This window comes from Neomonachus schauinslandi, chromosome 5 (assembly GCF_002201575.2).
Source record: "Neomonachus schauinslandi chromosome 5, ASM220157v2, whole genome shotgun sequence".
Classification (NCBI taxonomy): Eukaryota; Metazoa; Chordata; class Mammalia; order Carnivora; family Phocidae; genus Neomonachus; species Neomonachus schauinslandi.
The window spans coordinates 101,325,876-101,350,236 of record NC_058407.1 but is presented as its reverse complement, the minus strand read 5'-3'; the positions used below and the strand labels follow the sequence as shown (position 1 = coordinate 101,350,236).

Here is a 24,361-nt window from a genome sequence, read left to right as displayed (position 1 = left end):
CCCTCAGTTTGTTTCTCAGAGTCCATAGTCTCTCATGGTTCGTCTCCCCCTCTGACTTCCCCCCCTTCATTTTTCCCTTCCTACTATCTTCTCTCTCTTTTTTTTATTAACATATAATGTATTATTTGTTTCAGGGGTACAGGTCTGTGATTCATGAGTCTTACACGATTCACAGCGCTCACCATAGCACATACCCTCCTCAATGTCTATCACCCATCCACCCCATCCCTCCCACCCCCCACCACTCCAGCAACCCTCAGTTTGTTTCCTGAGATTAAGAAATATCCTCCTTCTAACAGAGGGAGTTATTTCTTCTCAGAGGCTAAATTTAGATAAGAGATAGGTAATTTTTGGACCTGAGTAAGATAATAAGAATAATGTCCCTAGCCAAAAAAAGCTTTATCCTTTTAAGATATTTCAAATGAATATTTGTAGACTACCTTGGTATATACAATTAATACATACAAGTAAAATTAACAGTGGAGTTAGAAGACAGAAAAAGATAAAAATAAGAACAGAAGATGACAGCAGGAAGGGACAGTAGATGTAATGGCCTCAGAAATATAAACATAAAAGCGGCTTCTTCATACCTTAAACCACTTAGAGCCCAAATGACTGGTCTCATGCAATATTTCACTCAACAGCTTCAGATAGGCAGTGAGTAGCAGAATGGTGGAAAAAAAGATAAACAGGAAAGAGAGAGAGAAAAAAAAAGCATGCAATTAAAAGCAAATTATATATAGCCACTTTGGAAGGCAGTTTTCACAGTTTCTTACAAAGCTAAATATAGTCTTACCATAAAATCCAGCAATTCCCAGGTATTTACCTAAATGAGTTGATAATTTATGTCCATACAAAAACCTATACATAAATGTTCACAGAAGCTTTATCCATAATTGCCAAACATTGGAAGTAATCAAGATGTTCTTCAACTGGAATAAACAAATTGTGGCATGTCTATACAATGGAATATTATTCAGAAGTAAAACAAAATTATCAGGCCACAAAAAGACATGGCAGAACCTAAAATGCAAGGCTAAATGGAAAAACTCAGCCAGAAAAGGCTACATACTGTGTGATTCCACCTACATGACATTCTAGAAAAGGAAAAACTACGGAGACAGGAGAAAGATCAAGGATTGGGGAGATGGAGGAAGGATGAACAGGTAGAGCATAGAGGATCTCTGGGGCAGTGAAACTATTCTGTATGATACTGTAATAGTGAATACATGACATGATACATTTGGCAAAACTCACAGAACTGTATGAGATGAAGAGCGAACCAAAACGTAAGCTATGGACCAGTTAATAATGTATCAATACTGGCTCATCAATTCTAATAAATCTATCACACCAATGCAAGATGTTAACAATAGGGAAAACTGAAGTGGAGGAAGGAAAATATGGGAATTCCGTGTACTTTCTGCTCAACTTTTCCAGAAACTAAAAAATAAAACAAACCCCAAAAAACTGATCTAAAATAAGTCTATTATAAATAATACATAAACACATAAATATATAAAAATCTACCCCCCAAAAAAGCAAATTATAACTAGTTCACACAATAAGACATTTTAAAAAACACATATTAGCAATTTATATGCCATAATGACATCATGTTTATTAATTGCCAACATTTCTACATGACCCCCAATATGTAAGATTTGTCACTAAATAATGATCCCCAAGCAGAAAAAAATCTTTAAAGAAAGAAAAAATGGGGACATTTTGAAAATAAAGGTAAGAATATAAAAAAGGTAAAATCAAGATAAAAGAAGATCCCTCTTCACCCTGGATGAATGACTGTCACCATCCCTTCTCTGAAGCTCTCTACTGCCCAAGCTCTATTTAACTGTGTACCAGGAAATATTCAAATTAGAAGTGGACAAGGCATTTATGTAGGAACAGGGCACTGAAAGACACTGAAAGACTGTGAAGAGTTCCATTTTTCTTCAGTGTGGCTAAAAACCGTTTTTCTTTCTGTATTTAGCACTGAAGAAACCATAGGCTCATACTAACACAGTTATGAAGGGACTCCCTATGGCACACACTACACCATGTCTGCTTCCTTGCTATGCAACTACCTTAACTCACAAGACCACAGTGGTCTCATCATGGGGGTTCCCCAAAGGTTCAGGTTACCCGCTCACTGAATTTTTTACCTTTTTAGCAGGTAGAGTTCTCCAACAAAGAAATGGAAAGGAAAAAATAACTGAAAAAATGAAATGTCATGAATCTCTGTGTAAGGGAGATTCAAAACCTCAAATCACACTCATACTAGGAATTGAGATTAGAGCCTTCGCTTGTTAGAACCATTTTTTCCATTCACATTTCCCAATTTTAGTTATCCTTCCTAACAAAAAGTCAAAAGCAAGTGTACAGGGATCTAAAAGACAGAGAAGAATATATAAAGCAAACACCACACACAGCAGCAGCAGAACCCTTTAACAAGTCACTTCAGGGCTGAGGCATGCTGCCCCGGTGCTCTCAAGTGTCATGATAACCATGTCCTTCATGCTTGCTATTAACCTTGTTAATACCTTGTTATAACTTTAACTGCTCTTTTGAACAAGGCAGGGTATAAAATAAATGAACTGTTTTTTAAATTTAACATTTAACTCAGAAATGTTTGTGTTTTCCCATTCAATTTAAAAGCAGGATTGTGACCAGTCTTGGAACAAACAGACAAGTTCCATTTCATCTCACCAGATCCATGAGCATATACCACAGCTATATATGTGAAATAAATTCCAAATTACTAATGCAGAGACTCTTAACATGAGTCATTCTCATTCAACCTTATTTCAATTCTTTTTTAGGTTTAAATACTTACACCTGATGAAGTGCTTTTGAAACCCTATAAACACATGTACAGTTTACCTAAACTATACTGGTTGGGTTTTACCTTTTGTTTAACCAGCAACATTGCCAGTAACTGTATAAAATTGCAGACCTGTTTTTCAGCACTGGTCCTGGCTGACTCCTCTTGTGCTAGCACCATTTCTCGCTCTGCAGTTATCTGTACACTTTCTCTTAGTGCTTCTTCCAGCTCTTCAATCCTGTCATCCTTCTTACGGAGACTGTCCTGGAAAACGATGGAAGACTAGGTGAAGTAGACTAATTAGTTAACACAAGGAGAGACTATTTATCAAGAAAGGACTATTTGCTTATGAAATATTCTTCCTTTCAGAAGTAAATCCAAGCCAGAAAGACATCTTCACAGAGGAAAGAACAAGGGAAGAAAAGAAGTATAATAGGAGGTTGGAGAAGTAGATTATTAAGAGCAAAAGGTCAAGTTAGTTAAGCAAGAGAAATTAGTGATGGATTTGTTCTCTGTAACAGAGAGACTAAAACTGTGTTAAGCAGCATAGGCAGCAAGGGCTTGACTACTTAAAAACACAAAGCTGTTTTTTGAATTACTTTCTAAACTGGGCTTTAAGTCAGCTTTGATGAAGCCTAAGTAATAAGACTCAATACCAAAACAGTCTCTCCCTGCAAAGTTCAGCCCTGATGAAAAGTTAGATAAATAGCATGATTTTTCAGATTATATTCTTCATATAGACAATTGTTAGCAAACTAATTTAGAAAAAAAAAGTAAATGAAAAAGAAGGTGGTTTCCTAATGATTTCAAGACATCAAAGTTTTCTCTTAATCTCATACGAGAAAACTAAAAATGGTAACTGGATTTAAGTGATCGGGCTAAGGATGAGTAAATTAGTTAGCCAACTAATTCCCACTAACCTTGATATTCTAAATAAGCTTAAGAATTAACTCCTGGGAAGGTAAATATGGATTTCTATCAGAAAGACAAAATCCAACAGAACTTTAAGAACATGTAAGAAAGGAAATATCTTAAAATAAGAAGGATAAATGAAGCAGAGTTCAAGCAGTATTAAGAATTAGATTCATCAGGTTATTATTAAGCATTTCCTCTTTGAATTCTTCTAGAACCAAAAGATTAAAAAGAAAGTGCTGCCTTTTATTAATACAATTAAATTAAAGACAAAAGAACAAGAGTTACTGAAACATTCTCCAACTTTCAGAATACTTGTATCAGTAAAAGAGATCAAAGGATTTTATCATTCATCTATGCAACTCTCATTTAATTAGACTGTAGTTCACTTTTATAAGTGCAAGGCACAGAAAGTCCTTTCTAACAACTTTGCAGAAATCCAGAACTCGAAATCTGTCAAAGGTAAGTCAGATTCTTCTCCCAGCACTGAAAGAATATCTTCCTATTTAACATCTTTCATAATAAAAAGTTGACAAATTTTTTATTCTCTCATTTTTCTCAACTAAAAAAATGAGATTAAAAAAAGAATATTCACATTTCAGTAATGTAGGTCACGTTCATTTTTTTAAAGTGTTCATTCTTCAGGAGAAAATGTTATAAAATACCCTGATTTAGCCCCATAAGTAAGGTTCTGTCTTATACAGGGAAGTTTAGCTATATCAAAAAATGTTCTTTCTTGAAATCTTAATGCTTCCAGGTGGCCTCCCATGAGCAGCAAAGTGCAGCTTCCAAAACTGCAGAAGTTACTGTTGAAGGTTTCTAAAACAATGCCAAGCAGAGAGGGACAGGAAATGATGCCAACAGAAACAAAGGCCAAGGCAGGGCACCTGGGTGGCTCAGTTGGTTAAGCAACTGCCTTTGGCTCAGGTCATGATCCCAGCGTCCTGGGATCGAGTCCCACATCGGGCTCCCCCAGCTCAGCGGGGAGTCTGCATCTCCCTCTGCCTCTGCCTGCCACTCCCCCTGCTTGTGCGTGCGCTCTCTCTCTCTCTGTCAAATAAATAAATAAAATCTTTAAAAAAAAAAGGGGGGGGGCTCAGGTAGTTTCTTTTGATTCAAAGAATATGAAATCCAACAGAAGGATTATGTGGAAAGAGACAGATGCAATCGTCAGTGAGTTCAGTCCTCTCAAAATCTCCAATGAATAACTTTATTTGTAGTAACATGGGATTCTGAATTACAGATTGTTGTAAACAAAAAGAAACATGAATGTTTCCCATTATCAACTGGTTCTAAATAACTCATTATTATGTTTTTGTCCAGTCTGTGATATTCTTTACTCTTACACTGTCTTTGGGAGATCTCCTGAGAGGCTTCTGTTATTCTAACCTAAACTGAGGCTGAAAAACTTATCCCAGATAACTTCCCAGAAGCTATTTCAAACAAACAGGATTATCTGCTTTTCTGCATGGGCTGAAAAATAGCTTTGTGGCTTTAACAGTAAAACTTTTTTTAGAGAGAGGATACTTAGTAATTTGTCATAATGCAGATAATCAGGGCAGGTTTTCATATTGAAAGTTTCATCAAAACCAGTACTAAAATCATAGTCTACCAGATGAGCTCTGTGTACAAGGCCATTTATTTAAGAAAAGTTTTCTGGACTTAATGGTAAAGACTGGCTCAAAATCTGTGTCCATAATAAGGACAAAGAACGAAAGTCAAGAAATACCACAAATAAAAAGCAGAAAACTGTCAAATAATATTTATGAAATACTATAAATTATATAACTTATAATTACAATACAATTTAAAATCAATGTAAAATGGGGGGCGCCTGGGTGGCTCAGTCTTTAAGCGTCTGCCTTTGGCTCAGGTCATGATTCCAGGGTCCTGGGATGGAGCCCCGCATCGGGCTCCCTGCTCAGTGGGAAGCCTGCTTCTCCCTCTCCCACTCCCCCGGCTTGTGTTCCCTCTCTCGCTGTGTCTCTCTGTCAAATAAATAAATCTTTAAAAAAAAAAAAAAATCAATGTAAAATGGTGGCAACAAAAGAATGAAGACAGCGAATATTCTCATCACCTTCAACACCAAAACCAACAAAGTCCATAACTACTTAATCCATCTAGTGAGTAAAATGTGGCTCCAATCTTATTTTCGGAATCTTAATAGATATTTGCTAAGGTAAACCAAGAAGTTTCCTTTGTACTGAATTACACACCTTGAATCTGATTCATTTAATAAAATATTGAGCCAATGCCAGAAGTGAATAGAATCTTTTAGTTCTACAAATACTGGAGTCCTAAGCACACTGCTAGATCATATTTAAAATTATCCTTCCTTGTTCTTACACTTTCAGTGAAAATAAAACACATTTTCTATACTTAGACTATAATATGGGTATTTTACCTTTTTTTTAAGTTTAGAATACTAGAGAAAAGATTTTTAAGTTTTAGAAAGGCCAAAAATGACTGCCCACAAAGCATAAAAAATTGGAAGGCACTGGAATTTTTTATGTAAACACAGAGAATCAGAAGACAACTGAAGTAATGCCTTCAAAACTCTGAAGGAAAGATGCTTTCTGATCTAGAATTTTATATACAAACTATCAATCAAATGTAAGGGAAGAATGCAAAGTCTTAAAAAATTTACCTCACATCACGGACTCTCAGAAAGCTACTAGAGATGTGCTCCATCAAACTTAAGAAGTCAACCTAGAAAGAAGAAGACATGGGACCCAGGAAAAAGGGGATCTACCACAAATGAGTAGTGAAAGGAACCACAAGGGTAACCGTAAGCCTAGAGAATAAAGAGAATTCAGAGGAGAGGACAGAAATTCAAGGAAAGATGTTTCCAAGAAAAAAAGTGGATGAATAGATTACGAGATAATAAATAAGGGATGATGTATTCTATAACAGTACCAACATCAAGAGGAATGTTATAGTAGGAGAAAGGAATTTGGGAATAAACTGGTGATATGTATACAAATAAATAATAAAACAAATAAAAAAACCCCAAAGCTATTGTTACCACCAGGAAAAACTAGAGTACAGTAAAGGAAATGTAATCATAATATACTATGTGCCTGAGACATAATAATGTAAAACTTATATTAGAAAGACAGAAAGAACGAAGTGTGTGTGGTGATTTGCTTAGAAAGGCTAATTCCTCATCATTCATAATAAGAAGTCAGTAGATAACTAATGTCCAAATAAGAAAAATAAGAAAACAACAGTATAAGAATGTCATTTGGAGAGGTGGAAGTAAACAGCAGAAGAAACAAGCAAAAAAGTTGAAAGCATGCTTGTTGTCTCAGGGGAGCAGGAATCCAGGTTAGACAAGAATGAGGTAGAGGACTATCACTATTATAAGCCATGTAGTATTATGTCACTTTGTAAATGATATAAATAAGCATTGTTCAAACAAAAATTCAAAATTAAATTTTAAAATGTTGCAAGAAAAGCACATACTGCGAATAAATTAATAAGAACACATGAATTTCTAGAAATAGTTATAAATGTGGTAACCAATTCAGGTATGGATACTCTAAACATATGGGTTAACTACTTACTGGAAAGAGGAGAGACTGGGCAAATATATCTCAAGACAGTGACAATGGTGAAAAAAAACATGAATTTCAAGTCACTCTCTTCCTTGGTTTTTTATTCAAAAGTTGAATTTCTTCACGCAAATTATTTGCATAGCAGGTCAAAATTATGAGAAATTCTTTTCCAGTCTTTAGGTAACCATGGAATATTCTAATAAGAACATTTTTTTAAAGAGATAAAATATTGCAATAAATTCTGCTATTATTCTGAAAATACCTAAAGCTTAAATATCCCAATAGCATATGTATAAGACACAGCACCAAACCAAGAGCTTTGAAAATTGTCCCCTATCCCCCTTTCTGTGCAAACAGTTTTCTTTTCTTTTTTTTTTTAAATACCTATCAAAATAGTTGTGAGTAGATTTTGGTGATAGAGTTTGACACAAAATTCTAGTGACAAAAAATTACACTACACTTAATGGTGTATTTTGGTTTGAAGGAAGAGAAAAATCTCTAATCTATTCAATGTCTAAACTTCGAGTAGAAGAAGTGACAGTTATCACCCACTTCTCTGAATATGTGTGAGCCAATAAAATGTCAGTAAAGTATAGATCTGCAGAAACTGCAAATCACAAAGGAGTTCGTATACTTCTGCTCTTGGTAAACACAGGCTGGAGGAACTAAGGGGATGTGCTGAAACCCCTGGGAAGTGCTTCTTGGTGACTCAAATAGTGACAGTGATTACACCAGGTACATCCTAAGGCTTCGACTATATGCTATAAAAATTTAATTCTACTTTCTCTTTTAAAAAGTCCACATTCACCAGTCTTCAAGATAAATCATGAGGCAGTCCTGCTATTCTAAGACTGTAATCACAGAGAAAAGAAAAGTACACAGAACCTCCAATATCTCTAATCCCTTCTATTCCACAGGTTTGAAGGATCTGAGATATTCAGAAAGTAGAGGGTGACTTACTGGAAACTAAATATAGACAGAGATTAAAGTTAAGGTATGACATAGCACACTTTAGTTTGAGAAAATCATTCCTGTTGTTTATATGCATTACTGACTTGCTGCTTTAGCTTACAATTAAATCCTAACTTCTTCAGCTAAATACATTATTTGTGCTGTCCAGTACAGTAGCCACATGTGGCTACTGAGCACTTAAAATGTCAGTCAGGATTCAGTCCTCTGCTTCCACTTACATGGTTGGCAAGTTGGTGATAGCTATTGGCAAGGGGCCTCTGTCCTCTCCACAGGGCTACTTGAGCGTCATTATGATATGGCGCCTGGCTTTCCTCATAGCAAGTGATCCAAGAGAACAAGGCAGACACATCAGTATCTTTTATGATCTAGCTTCAGAAGTCACATACCACCACTTCTGACATTTTCTATTGTTCACACAGACTAATCCTGATACAATGTGGGAGAGGACTACACAAGGGCTCAAACACCAGGAGGTAAGGATGATCTGGGGCCATCTTGGAAGATGATTATCGTAGTATGCTAGAGTATACTTCCAGCCTAAGAAAACTGAATTATCAACAAGGCAATGAGACATGAAAACAGTGATTATCAAAACTGCTTCTGAGAGAAAAATACCTGTTAGGATAACAGGGTCTTTACTAGAAAGACAGAGCTTTTTTTATGAGGTTATATTAAAATGGAACCAAATGACACTAGATTACCTAATATATAAAAGGCAGAGATTAAAGATACTACACAAAATTAGGATATCCATTGGATATGAGATCAGCAAAATATGCATTTTGTCAGAAATTATTCAGCATAAAACCTGTAACCGGACTGAGTTCTAATGAAATATTTTCTTACGATTATGGTAAAAATGAAGAGGATTCCGACTTAATTTGCTAGTACTTCAGTAGTAAGAATACTCGATGATATGCCAATCAATCAAAGGTCAACTGGAAAAAATTACTGGGTGGTTGTTTAAAGAGCTATATATAATAGAAGTTATTAATAAGTTCAGTCCTCACATTTTAGCAAAGTTCCTTTCTTTGGGGAATAAACCCATTTTTTAGGAAATTATGAGAATGAAGTATTCCTGGTCTTGTTGGCCCCCACTGACTAAAGACCCTCCTTAAATCCTGTTCCCTTATGAATTCTCATTATAATTGGTTTTACTCTTAAGAGGCAAAAAAATCACAAAATTTAGCAAAAAACAACAGTCTAATCTAAAATTACAAAGAGGGGAATTATTTGTACTGTTTGGAGTTACCCAATTTTCTAGCCCTCATTATTTAGAAAAATATCAAATTGGCAGCATGGGGGAGAAAAACTACATAGAGAAAGAAACTACAATTTCATTCACCTGTTCTAACTTGGAATTTCATTCTATTTAATCAATTTAGGCAACCCAAAATTTAGACATGTACTGTGTGCCACAGACAACTCACTTAAAAGCTATCTGGAGACAGGAAAGGAACATGCTTTACCATTTGAAATAGTTCGTATCACTAAAAATGAAAGCAGTATCTTTAGAATTTTACTTCAACTGCTATTAATTATGTTTGCACTCATCAAAACTAACACAGACCAGTTTTCCTACCACTAGATTAGGTGCTGAAACCTACTTACTATGCCAACTACACTTATCAAATAAGGTTAAATAAGACCACTTCATTTACAGAGTATAGGGCTCAAAGCAGGGGGTTTGTGTGACTAGTTTTGGGGGGATGGTAGGGGGAGAGAGGAAGTGGGAAGCTACCAAAATATTCTTCATATCCTTAAATAAGAAGACTCCTATAGTCGAATGAGATTAGGGCAAAAGCTGTGACAACTGTAACTTTAGGCACATTAACAAGAAGACTGGATTCTAGCAAATCCCATACAACTACTAACTCTCCTAATACACTCATCTGAACTTTGCTTCTTGACATCAGCTCTGTCACTGCGGCTTTAAGACTCTAGTCTCCAATGCCTTTCCTTCAAATCAAACATTCAAGAAAACAGTGAGGGCAAAACAAACATTAAAAAATAATTTTTTGCTCTCTTCACACACTGCCCTCAAAATTAAAAGGAAAAAAGGTTCAATACTACAGTAACATAAAAAGAAATCACTTGATAATGACAGATCTTATGAAGCTTTTCCCTTTGTCAGCAGCAGAGGGAAAGTCACTGCAGATCTCACGTAGATTATCCAAGGTAACCCAGCCTCCCCTGTTCCCCATCCCTTTCTCAATTTGGACTCTGCCTTGATTATGGAGGTCATTTCTTTGGGTTAATATATTAAGAGCTGCTTCCTTTGGAGTAAACACCACTTACCGAAAAGGCTTTAACACATTGTGAAAGATATTAATGTTAGCTGCTATCCATTATCCTTAACGTAAAGAGACAGTAATTCTTTATTACCTCCCCCCACCCCGCAACTGCTTATTCTTCCTCCCTTTTCTCCATCCCCCAAGCAAACGCACAGAGCAGAAGATTGCATTAAAATCATTCAACATATCAGAATTCAATTACCAACTACTCATATGCTTACTGGGGGAAAAAAACTAAAGCCAGATGCATTGATGAAGTCAATTTTAAGAAAAGAAAGCTAGCCTAACACAGAGACAATTTGGTTATGTACCAACTACTTTTTATTTTAAGGAAATGCTTTGGGTTAAAATTTATGACACTTTTATATATATAACATATATAACACTTGGGTTAAAATTTATGACAGACAATCTTTCCCCCTCCTGTCCAAAGTCCCTTAAATATCTCCCCTGTTTAGAGAACTCTGTTACAACCTTAATTGTTAAAAATCAAAGTCAAACAAGAGGAGAAGGATTTCATTAAAGAAGAGGAAATATATACATATAAAATGATGCTTTTACATAAATAACTTTTACAGAGCATATAGTACAAATACCCCATGTAGATGAGCCAGGTTCTTATCCTAAAAATTCTGGGAGCTGGGTATCAGAAACTTGAGCAAGGACATAGGCTTTGCCTAATCTTACTGTACGTACATCTTCTCTGATCAATAATGCTTATAAAAAGAACGAGCATAAATTTTCAAAGTCTTTACCAAAAATCCCAAAGATAATCTTTTACTTAAAATAATAAACAACCTATGTGGTCCATAAGAGGATGACTTTTGCCTTTGAGGTCTTGGCAAAGGGGATACATAGTGCCTGCTTCTGCTCTCTTAAAAAGAATCTTCTTGGACGATGGACTCTGAAAAACAAACTGAGGGTTCTAGAGGGGAGGGGGGTGGGAGGATGGGTTAGCCTGGTGATGGGTATTGAGGAGGGCACGTTCTGCATGGAGCACTGGGTGTTATGCACAAACAATGAATCATGGAACACTAGATCTAAAACTAATGATGTAATGTATGGGGATTAACATAAGAATAAAAAAAAAAAGAATCTTCTCAGAGACTTCACTTTCCAAATATAAAGGAGGAATTTCCACAACAACACAAAGGAAAGTATTAAACCATTCATTTCACTGAGATGAGGACACAGTACTTGTAAGAACTTTAGTGCCAGATGTAACTTTAACCACTCATTATTTTATGGAGAGCATTCTTATAATAAGCTAAAAAGGATGTGGCTAAAAGTTTCCATAGAACAGGTATAACCTAACAGTAGGAAGCAGCTTAGTAGGCCACCTACACATGAATATTACCAAGAAACATTCCTTCAGTACATTCCACTGGCTATCAAATAGAACTGAATTTTGGCCAGAGAGAAAAGTAACTAGAGTCCATTTCAACACCATAGAGTTCCTTAAAATGATTTTATGACTTGTTTTGCTTTTTTCTAAATGGTAAAAAGCAGCACAGTTTCGGCAAAAAGCTTTAAAAACACATGCCAACAATTTGAGTAGGTGCTTCACCTGCAGGAAAACCAGATTTTCAAGTTAATTCCAGGAACTATGCAAAAGGCTGTTAAAATGGATGCTAATTTTATGTATACTTTTCCAGTGTAATCCCTAACTCTATTTACTATTTACCAAGAACACCATAAAAACCCACCTATGCCCATATTCTAGACAGAAAAAATCCTGTCTTGCCAAGAAAAAAAATTAATTAAAGAGGAAGAAATGATATAGGATTATATCTTTAAATAGGTTGAAAATATCTGTTAAGAAACCAAAATTGATTTTTATAAGAACATCATTAATGTATCAGTGGTATCTAATCAGGTGACACATCACATACTATTTCTAGAAAGATATCAGACAATCTTAAGTTTTTTAAAGGTTTTCTTAAATAATTATCCCCATGGCCAATGTGAAAACCAAAGATAAGTAGTCTTTGTTTCAGAAAGGAAAAAAAATCTTACCAAAATGGAAGAATTTTCCTTTTTGATAGAGAAAATCCAATCAAATTTTAAAGAAAAACACAAAGGCTTCACTGATAATGCATCTAAAAAGAGAATATGCCTACATACATGTAAAGTTTCCCTATCTCTATTTCTATTGTTTTCACTTTCTTTGAACTTTATTCTTAATATTCATTGGTCTCAGGAGAGCTAACTCACAAGAGCCACAGTGTTCTTTCAGCAGCGCCACTAATCTCTGTGACAGTACCCTCTCTCAAGGTTAAATTCAAATACTTATTTTTGTTATAAATAAAAACAAAGCACTAAACCACTATTGATATGAGATTCCTCCCCTTTCAGTCTACTTTGTCGTATTAGAATATGACTAAAGCTTGTAGTTTGGTCAAAAGACAAAGTGAGCGTTACTACTTAAAGAATAAAAATATTTAAGGTAAATATTCTCAACTAACCAAAAACCCGACATTTCCTTTGTTAAAATATGCGAAGTCCTTAAAGGGTAACCTATGAAATTTCAGAGAATATTAGGATGCTAAATGTTGTAGCATCATACAAAGATTTTTTTAAATTTGTAACTAAACCTTTAAATTTTATTTTATTATTTATAACAATGATTATAGCTGTACTTAATGAACAATATTTCAATATTTCTGAAAAGAAATGTTTAAAACAGCCCTTAACCCAAGGCAGATATAAACTAGTTGAGAAGAGAAAGTGATTAAATCACACACGAATAATTATAAAATATTAAAAAGTAGAAAACAATAAAGTATAATTAAACACACAGGCTGAGGAATAAGGAATAAGACAATAACAAAACAGGGTGTAGAGGATCATTAACAAAGGTTCATTTAAGCCAGAATCTTTAAGTGGTAAAACTGGAAATCCAAAGAAAAAGGATTCTGTGTAGAAAAAGAACCAGATTAGAAAATCAATAAACTGTATTTAAGAAACATAAACACTATCAGCTTCTCTAGGATACAGTAGCTATGCTAGTAAGTATCTCACCTAAAAATGAGGTCAGAAATAAAGGTTTAGTTGATGGGAGATTCCAAAGGCCAGGCTAAGATGTTTGTGAACAAGGAGGGTTCTGGACATCTATTGATGCCATTGAAATCAATAAACACTTTTAGAGAGAACCGACTATGTACAAATGTACCAAAACCTGGTTCCCAAACTCAAATATGTTGGGGAAACAACACACAAATTATTAGTATATAATACAAAGTAAGCAAAAATAAGCTCTGAAATCAAAGCAGAAACAAAGTCTAATGGAATTACAACAGAGGGCCTGATTTATTCCAACTGTGAGGATTTAGGCAGGCAGCACAAAAGGAAGGGAGCATTTATCTGAACCTTAGAAGATGGGGAGGCTTTCAGCAGAGAGCTTTTCTAATCGCAACATCACCATCAGTCAATTCAGCTAAGATTATGCTTTCATATAATGTTTATTTAGGAAGGAAGCCCTTGTTGGGATTTGCCTAGTTTCCGTTTTTTATACAGCAATTACTTAGGAACTGCACGATAACACACCTTGACATATCCAGCATATCACAGCACAGTGACAGTTCCATAATAGGCACTCAATAAATGTTTACTGAGGACAACTACAGATTATCCTGAAATCTTATTTAGCCAATTAAAGTAAAATATGGCTTACAAAAAATATTAATGAAACAACTCAGAACTAAATTTAATACAGAGCTAAGTTCTTGAGTAAGGAAAACAAAATTTGACAAAATTAAATGCTGAGTATCAAGAAAGAGGCACTATAATTAAAAACATGATAATAAGAAAGGCTCATTGCCAATATGTGCCGCATTGTTTTTATCATTCATGTCCTATATTGGTGAATTTCAACTGGAATTGTAAAATAGTTTAGATGTCTGCATGGATCATACTAGAAACACTTTATTTTTTAATTTTTTTTTAGATTTTTATTTATTTATTTGACAAGAGACAGAGAGAGACACAGCGAGAGAGGGAACACAAGCAGGGGGAGTGGGAGAGGGTGAAGCAGGCTTCCCGATGAGCAGGGAGCCTGATGCAGGACTCGATCCCAGGACCCCGGGATCATGACCTGAGCCGAAGGCAGACACTTAACGACTGAGCCACCCAGGCGCCCTAGAAACATTTTAAATAACCATTGTATAATCAAGTCTTGATATTAGTCACATATATACCTAAGAAAGACATTACAAAGACCTTGTGAGGGACAGTGAATTTTGGTGAGGGTGTGACAGAAAAATTGTCCAAGGCAAGTGTCTGCATCAATATAGGACTATCTATCTCCAAGGTCAATAAGTTATAATGGAAGACATCTATCTACCTTAACCCAGGGAGATCACTGCTCTTGACCATTTTGAATACATTGGATCACACCACTCAACCATGCTGTCCTCTTTCTCAGTCTCTCAGCACCATTAACATGAAGTACTTACTTCCTCTCTGGAGACAATCTTCTCTCTTGCCTTCTATAATGCCACACTCTCCTTTTCTCTCCCACCTCAACTGGTCTTTTCATTTGCTTCCTTTCAAACACCACCTTCTCCTACCCAACCCCATCTCAGCCCACTGAGGACCTTAAGGGCTCAACTCTAACTCCATGTTCTTCTGTTAATATTTTACCTCTAGATGATGTCACTGATTCTTATGGAGTTCCGTATGATTTTTAAACTCAAGTCCCCCAAATTAATTTACCATAATTTCTATTTATTACTTGCTTAGTTTTATCATTATGGTATATTGTCTTCCCCATATGACAATATGCTCCAGAAAGGCAGGAAATATGCCTTTTCACCACTGTAACCAACTCTAGCAACAGACCTTTACACTTAGAAAGCATTTGATAAATTTATATTGAATAAATGAAAGACATCAAGGAAAATGAGTAAAAATTAAGCCTAATATCTTAGACGGATACAGACTAGTCAAGGTACATCAACTCTAACAAAAGAGCCATATTATCGTACCATGGCTTTATGATTTGGGTCGAATTTTCAGAATAATCAACTCGTTCAACTAAATTCTACATTAAATTAAGCCTTTAGGATATCAAACAATATGGGGAACACAATAATATCTGCATTGCAAACTTAGAAATGGCATTTGAAAAAAAGCCCAAAATATCTATCCTGTATCATTAAGCTTGCAGGTAAGAGATTTTTGAAATTTATACCTCACTTATTTCAAGGGGATGGGAAAGTGAAGTAGGTAATGAAAAGTGCTAAGAGAGTCAATGACAATTTTAAATAAATTTTTTATTCTGAACTAATTATAAACAAACAGAGAAGATGCAAAATTAGTACACAGATCCCATACACCCCTCCACCCAACCTCCTCTCATGTTAAGAGCTTACATAACCACAGTAACAAGGATCAAAATTACGAAATTGACATTGGTACAATACTTTTTACCAAATTAAAGACCTTATTCTAATTTCAACAGTTTTTCCCTAATGTCCTGTATCTGTTTCAGGATTCAATCCAGGGTCTCAAATTTCATTTAGTTAACACTTTTTCTAAGTTACCACCAATGCCCCTATAACACTGGTCAGTCTTTGTCTTTCATGATCTTGATACTTTAAAGTAAACTGAACAGTTATTTTATAAAATGTCCCAGAATTTGGATTTGTCTGGTATTTTCTCATGACTGGAATAAGATTATACATTTTGGAGAAAGAGCAACATAGAAATGATATTGTCTCCTTCTCAGTATATCTGACTAGTGGTAATGTTAACCTTGATAATTTTGTTAAGGTGGTGTCTGCTAGGTCTGTTAACTGAACAGTTACAGTCTTCTCTTTATAATTAATAAACATCTAAGGAATGTATTTTGAGACTATACCAGTCTTACTATTCTTTAAATGTTCACCCACTAATTTTCACAATCATCAATGGATCTTGTCTGCAACAATTATTACTGAGGTGTTTCCTTCATGGTGATTATTTAAAATCTATTTCCTTCTACACTTATTAGAAATCTTCTTTAGGAAAGAGCTGTCCTTACTCTTGCACTTACTTATGCATTTGATTATTTATATCAGTAAGGACTCATGAATATTTCATTCAATGGATTAAAATATCATTATTTATTTTTTTACTCAAATTGTTTTAGCATGAGATATCAGGGGCTCCTTTAGGTTGGCTCCTATGTTCTTTCCACAAACCCCCATTCTTCTGTTGAGCACTTTTCCGATTTTCTGGAACCACAAAGTTATCCAAGCTCACTGTTTATTTTCCCTACCCCAGGCCTGGAATCAACCACTTCTCCAAGATGCTTTGGTCCATTTCATTGGAGAAAGGTATATAGCAATCAAAATCTGGGTGTTAGGTATGCTTATTGCTTCTAAGCCCTCTTAATGGACAGTTAGGAAATATAAGCATGTATAATAACCCCATACATATACACATATCAATATTTCTATCTGCATATAAATTAAATACATCTATCTGCATATAAATTAAATACCATGACTTCATACTAATATCTCTGATTCCAGTCCAACACCACAGGGCTCATTTAAGCCTTCCCACTTTACTTATTTATAAATTCTTTCTTGAACAATGAAAACTTCAGTCTTCATTATCAATATTTACTTGAATTCTAGTACACATATCAAGTGCTTTTAGAATGGCTAGCCTATCCTTTGTGAGAGACACATTTATTACTAGATTACAACATTTATATACAGTTCTTTTTTTCTTTAGCTTAATAGCATTCAGTCAAGAAAATGTTTTCCAAAGCTACTTTGGATCACACCACTCAACCATGCTGTCCTCTTTCTTTGAGGGTGTTTGTATTATTTGTTTATAAAACAGGTTCACTTGTTAGTGTTTGTATTCTCTTTTGGTTTCCCCCAATGCATCTTGATTGGTTTTGTTTACTTAGGTTTTAGAGTATGTGAAATATTACTATGGTTTGGAGAGTCAGAGCTATTCTCTAAAGAGATACGCTAAGGGAAGGTTCTCCTTAAACCTACCACCCCAATCCCATTTCCCCCTTCTTTCCACTCTTCTCCCCACCACTCCAATAGATAGGTGGTCTCTTTACTTTCTACTTTACCCTTCCTGTTTTCTTTTGTAAAAAAGATCAGATATGTGTGTATTTTCTTATACCAAGTTTAGCATACTACAGATAATTTTTGTGCTTTTTTTCTCCCCACTTAATGGGATGTCCAGGAAATCACTCCATATCAGTTCATTAGAGATCTTCCTCTCTTTTTTAAAGCTGCCAAGTCTCCAATGTATGGATGTACCATAGTAGATTCAAGCACTCTCCTATCTATGGGCAATTAGGTTGTCCAATAGTTCACACTTACCAACAACACTGCAAATAACTTTTTATGTAAGTATTTTTACATTGCTGGAGATGTATCTTCAGATACGAGATGATGGATACCCAGGTCAATAAGTTAACTGCATATGTATATGATAATTATAACCTACATTAAAAAATCTTGTTTGAGACTTTACTAATTTTTAAGAGTATAAAGGGACTTCTAAAACCAAAAAATTTGAGACTAGTTAATATACCCCAGTTATAACTGTCCAAAACACAAAGGTACAAACAGAATAAAATGGTATGGCAATGTCATATCTCAAGAAAGGACACTCATAACTAAGGCCATTATAAACAATGACCATGTTTATAGTTTGCAGGATTTCTAGGTTCTCTTCATTTTCAGGTATCAATTTCATTTCATATGTAAGGAATTTGTTTAATCTTTTTAGAACATTTTTAATGTGTTGAGCCAAGAACAATGAGTAAAGTAACAACTTATTTTCAAACTCATGTTCTGCCAAAAGGGAGTACTTTTAGTTCCATCTGAATATTCAAAAAATGGAAAATTGGGAAGAAATGAAGTTATCTTTTCAAAACACTTTCAAGATAAAACATGGAATTTTGAATTAAAAAAAAACAGTACAGTAAGGACAACAAATGTGCAAATGTTACACACAACTATCATGAACAAACCTCACACATGATGTTGAACAAAAGAAGTCACAAAAGAATAAATATGATGACTCCATTTATATAAAATAAAAATATGCAAAACTAACCTATACTTTTTATTTAATATATACACAGGTTGCAAAGAACAATAAAAGTCAAAATAATAATTTCCCCTGGAGGAAGGGAGGAAATAATGATCAGGAAGGAACATCCATGTGATTTCTGGGATGCCAGTAATCTTCTCATTTCTTGAGATGATCACTTTGTATGTATTATTTACATTGTGTGTATACATGTGTTTTATTATGTATTTTTTAAAATATATTTACCTTTCAGAAAAAAGAAAGGTAAATTTAAAAAGCAGTACTACTGCTTTGCAGCAAATTGTAACTTCTGCTAGGAAGAGAGAAGCCACAATAAACTACCATAGCTGGCAGTCAGTCACTGAATAACAAAACGTGAAAATGAACTTTCTTGTTTTAAAGCAGGTTCAAATCTTCACAAACAAAACATACTATGTATTTATTAACATGATCAATAGAATTAATCTTTGGAAGGCAGGTGGCATCTGATAAAGATTAAATATTCATTAGTCATCAAAATTGAAAATATTAAATATAAAGTATTTTTTAACAAGATAGAGAATATATTATAATCATAGAATTATTATGTCTATAATGGAAATACTAAAATAATTCCTTCCATTTGCATTTCCTATTTCATAAAAAAATCAATAGATAAGCCCAAATATATATTCAGAAATTTAAAACACAAAAACATTCAGGTAGTAAGAGCTATTGTTAATATAAAACCTAAATCAATTGCTTTTCTACTATTCAACTCCCATGAATTCCATGATTAGCCATTTCTCTAAGAATCTCTAGCTTCTTTTAGTGGGACATCCTATTTAGAGATCATAATCTTAGTGCTAGGGATACTGACTACCACTAGGTTGTCATTTGTAATGAAATGGTTAAGAAGTAAGTGGCAGAGTTAGTAAAAGAGCTGAGATCAGATGCAAAGTATCCTATTTGTAATCCTATGCAGTTTTCATCCATGTGTATCTTGCATATGGCCATGAACTATCACTTGTCATAACTTTTATATCTATCACTTACTGAGACACCTTGGAAAAATCATTCATCTACTCTATATTAGTTTTCTATGTAATATATAAATAAATAATCTGACTTCTTAAATTATACGAAGAGGAAATAGGAGATTACATGTGAAGGCTCTTGTGATGTTAACATGAAGACTGACAAAAGATTAAAAGGGCATCTTTCAGTTTACACAGACTAGTAACCGAAAATATTAAAGGGACAGAGGGCACAAAACATGAAACAGTTAAGGAGGTAACACAAATAAGGGCTTGTCTTATAAAATAAATATTTTCTGTAATTACAAACAATGCAATCCTAGTTCAACAAAGGAGGTTGAATGAAATCCTAGAAATAGCCTGTTATATAATTTCATTTTTTTTTAATTTTTATTTATTTTTTTTTCTTTTTTTAAGATTTTATTTATTTGACAGAGAGAGAGACAGCGAGAGAGGGAACACAAGCAGGGGGAGTGGGAGAGGGAGAAGCGGGCTTCCCGCCGAGCAGGGAGCCCGATGCGGGGCTCGATCCCAGGACCCTGAGATCATGACCTGAGCCGAAGGCAGACGCCCAACGACTGAGCCACCCAGGCGCCCCTTCATTTTGTTTTTAAAGATTTTATTTATTTATTTGACAGAGAGAGACACAGTGAGAGAGGGAATACAAGCAGGGGGAATGGGAGAAGGAGAAGCAGGCTTCCTGCGGAGCAGGGAGCCCGATGCAGGGCTCGATCCCAGGACTCTGGGATCATGACCTGAGCCGAAGGCAGATGCTTAACGACTGAGCCACCCAGGCGCCCCAGCCTGTTATATAATTTCAGATATAAAGATGCCAATTGAAACTTGTGAGCAATTAAATAATTTCCTATCAACAACCTATGAAATTGTTAGTAATGAAGAAAAATAAGACCCTCACGATACAAAATACCCTAAAATAATTTAAATTAAAAAGTAAAGGTAAGAGGCACCTGGGTGTCTCAGTCGGTTAAGCATCTGCCTTCGGCTCGGTTCATGATACCAGGGTCCTGGGATCAAGTCTCACATCGGGCTCCATGCTGAGCAGGGAGTCAGCTTCTCCCTCTCTCTCTGCCCCTTCCCCCGGCTGTGTGCACTCTGTCTGTCTCTCTCAAATAAATAAAATCTTTAAAAAAATATATAAGTAAAAATGAAAGCCCAGAACAACTTAAAAATATTTGTAGATAAATATTTATGTGTTCCCAAAACAGGAATAAATGAACCAAAAAATGCCTGAGGAAAAGGCCAACATGGAGGAGACATAACATTTGATTTACATTAACAAATGAAAATTTAAGACATGAATAAATACTTAGCCTCACTGGTAATCAGAGGAATATAAATTAAAACAAAACCTAAATATTTTCCATCCATCAGATTAGCATTTTAAAAAAAAGGGAGGAAGAGAAAATCGACAGTACTGACTGTTGTTGGCAAGAGGGAGGGAAAACTGGTATGCTGCTTTATCAAAAGGTGCTGCATTTGAGAAAATGTATACTATTCCTATAAGGACTATGCATTTTATAATCAATAAAATTTATATAAAAGATGAATGAAAAAAGAAATTAAAAACATGTCTGAAATGGATTTGTTATAAAGCCTAAAAATGGCTTCCACAGTTATACTCCTCCAAATCTCTCCAGTAAAGATTTCATGATAATGCAACTGTGACACACTCTCTCATACCCAATTCGAAGTTGTAACGAGAGAAAAATGAAGCGGCAATGGCTTAGCAGTCTTAGCAAAAGTTTCAAAGGTTTCTAGCAAAGTTTATGATATTCCTCTCTAAAATTTAAACCTTCATTCTAACAGGCTAGAGATCCAGAAAGTCTCAGTTAAAATCATGGCTGAGCCACTTTGAAAACTGTGTGCACTTAGGCAAATAATTCAATTTCTCTGAGTCAGTTTCCTTATCTATAAAATATGTACAAAACCATCTGTCCCACAGGATCACTGTAAAGGTTAGAAACCATGAATGACCAAGGCCTAGGGCCAAGTACTGGGCCCATATGGGCACTTCTCATATCATCACCACTATTATTATGGACTCTAATTGCACCCTAATTTGTGAATAATTAGGTTTACACATCAATTATCACTCCACTGAAGTGAAAAAGTATAGTTTATACATCCTGTATGACTGTGAAATACGTTCTCTAAATTGAATGCTTAAAAAGGATGGAAAGAAAGAGGGAGAGGGCAAAATGGAAAAGACGGGGAAAAGGGAAAACAAGAATGAAAAACAAAGAAGGAAGTTAAACAGACACGGACCAGGTTTAGCAATGCACTTTAATGAAGGAAAACAGTAAACAGTAACACTGACCATCCTAAAGCTTAAGAGAACCCACTCATTAAACTGGACATTGAACTTACCAATTTAAATGCGATCAACTTGAAGCAAGGTGAACTTTCTCCTATGCTGAGGTGTCCTCACAAAGCTGTGGAATAAAACTTGCCTTTTCTATTTAAAGCCATTCCTTTATTGCTAAACAGTAGGTCTCAGAGGAAGGCACCAAGCAGGGTTAGATAGAGAAAAAAGAGGAGGATAAAGATGAAGAGGAAAACAACATGCAATTATGGATCAAATCTCTCCTTTCAGATTGTCCAGGTGTTCTAACCTGTAGTTGTTGGGAGCTGTCGTTGAGATTATCCTCCCTTCGTCGAGCCTCCTCAAGCATCTGTGCACTCTTCTTCTTTTCCACCTGTTCCTTGTGCTTCAGATTTGCTACCTTCTTATTCTGGTCTTTCACTTGCCTATTGAAAAAGGGGAGAAAAGCCAAGCTTTTCATATATATGCATAGAGAAGAATATTTTCATTTACAAATCTATACCACCAACACCAAGTAACAGCTGAAAACCAACAAAGAATTCTTCCTGCAAGATTTTTCTAACAATTCAAAATTATTTCCTACCAAGAGTAGCAAATTGGTAAAAATGATGTTTCAGAAACTAAGTTTTAGCATGTACTTTATGAAGCACAAGACCATAAAACAAAAGAAATGCATAAGATACTCTGAAGAAATCAATTCAGATATTTATGTTGGAAATAGGGAAAGGCTACCAACATCAATGCTATGAAACAGTAGAGTAGCCAATTAAGGTTTGGTAATCTAACACTAATTTTACTATTATTAAATATTTCAAACTTTCAAAAGACTATATATAATATATATGAATCTGAAAATAATGATGTAACAATCTGGGAACCCATCTTAAGCAACAAAAGATTATACGCATTTGTGAAGTTCCCAATCCTATTCCACTGCCTCCACGCTAAAATAAGAATGACTTATGGGAGAAGGAGAAAGATGGCGGAGGAGTAGGAGACCTAAATTTTGTCCGGTCCCAGGAATTCAACTAGATAGGGATCAATCCATTCTGAACACCTACAAACTCAACAGGAGATCGAAAAAAAGAATAGCAACAACTCTCTGAACAGAAAAGCGACCACTTTCTGGAAGGTAGGACGTGCGGAGAAGTGAATCCAAGGCGATATTCGGGAGGATAGATGGTGGGGGAGGGGGCCTCCGTCGGCCGCTTCTGGCAAGTGATAGAGCAGCAGAGCACAAAATCAGAACTTCTAGAAGTCGGCTCCGCTGAGGGACGTCGCTCCAGTGAGTAAGCGGGGGGTGGAACCCTCGCGAGACAGTGTGGTCTCAGGACCCTCGGGGTCACAGAAAGACCGGGGGTGCCTGAGTGCGGCAGAGCTCCCAGGTAATGGGAGCAGGGAAGCCGGCTGCAGAGACGGAGCCAAGGAGCGGGCTCTCAGCTCGGGGTTGCCATAAACCGTGATCTGCGGCACAGTCGGGCCCCTGCTCTTCCAGCAGGGACCAAACAAGTGGCAGATCTGGGGAGACTCCCCTTCCTCCCCCGGGAGGAGCTGCGCGGGAGTGCACCGCAGGGATCTGCTGGGTTTGGAGACTCCACATGGGGTCGGGTGCCAGAGATAGAAACGCTCGGTCACAGGCCGGGTGAGCACGGAGTGCGGCCGGATACCGGGGAGACGGGAGTGACTGACTGCTTTTCTCTGGGGGCGCACTGAGGAGTGGGACCCCGAGATCTCGGCTCCTCTGGGGCACAGATTGGGAGGCCGCCATTTTCACTCTCGTCCTCCAAAGCTGTAGGGAAAGCTTGCAGGGAACAAAAGCTCCCAAGAGCAAACCTGAGCAGATTACTTAGCCGGGACCCAGCAAGGGCGGGGCAATTCCGCCTCCGGCAAAGACATTTGGTAACCACGGCAACAGGCCCCTCCCCCAGAAGATCAGCAAGAACAGCCAGCCAAGACCAAGTTTACCGATCATTGAGAACGGCAGAACTCCAGCGCTAGGAGAATAATGCACACAGAATTCATGGCGTTTTTACCATGATTCTTTAGTCTTTCAAAGTTAGGGTTTTTTTTAACTATCTTTTTTTTTAATTTTTCTTTTTCCCTTTTTCAACCAACATCTTATCAATGCTTTTAAAAAAATATTTTTTATTTTTCATTTTTAGAGTCATATTCTATCCCTTCATAGTAGTTACCCTTATTTTTGGTATATATAAATAAGTTGTTCTCTCTTTAAAATTTTGGGACACAGTTTTTTCTAACAGACCAAAATATACCCTAAATCTCTAGTGTATGGCTTTGTTCTAGTCTCCTGCTTGATCACATTCTCTCCCTTTTTTTTTTTTAAATCCTCTTCTTTCTCTTTTCAACCAACTTCTTATCAATTCGTTTTATAT

The 24,361-nt window shown here is 35.9% G+C and overlaps 1 protein-coding gene across 3 annotated transcripts in view; it reads right to left on the bottom strand.

The window, feature by feature from the left end:
* The window catches only part of ERC1 (ELKS/RAB6-interacting/CAST family member 1), a 511,631-nt gene that overhangs the window by 293,752 nt on the left and 193,518 nt on the right, over positions 1-24,361 (bottom strand). For 2 of the 3 annotated variants that reach the window (XM_044914971.1, XM_044914972.1), the window contains 2 exons: positions 22,258-22,393; positions 2,954-3,085 (listed from right to left, as the gene is read on the bottom strand). In XM_044914971.1, the coding sequence (XP_044770906.1) occupies positions 2,954-3,085; positions 22,258-22,393 (268 nt within the window). The remainder of the gene's footprint in view (positions 1-2,953; positions 3,086-22,257; positions 22,394-24,361) is intronic. The other variant, XM_044914973.1, reaches the window with a different exon arrangement.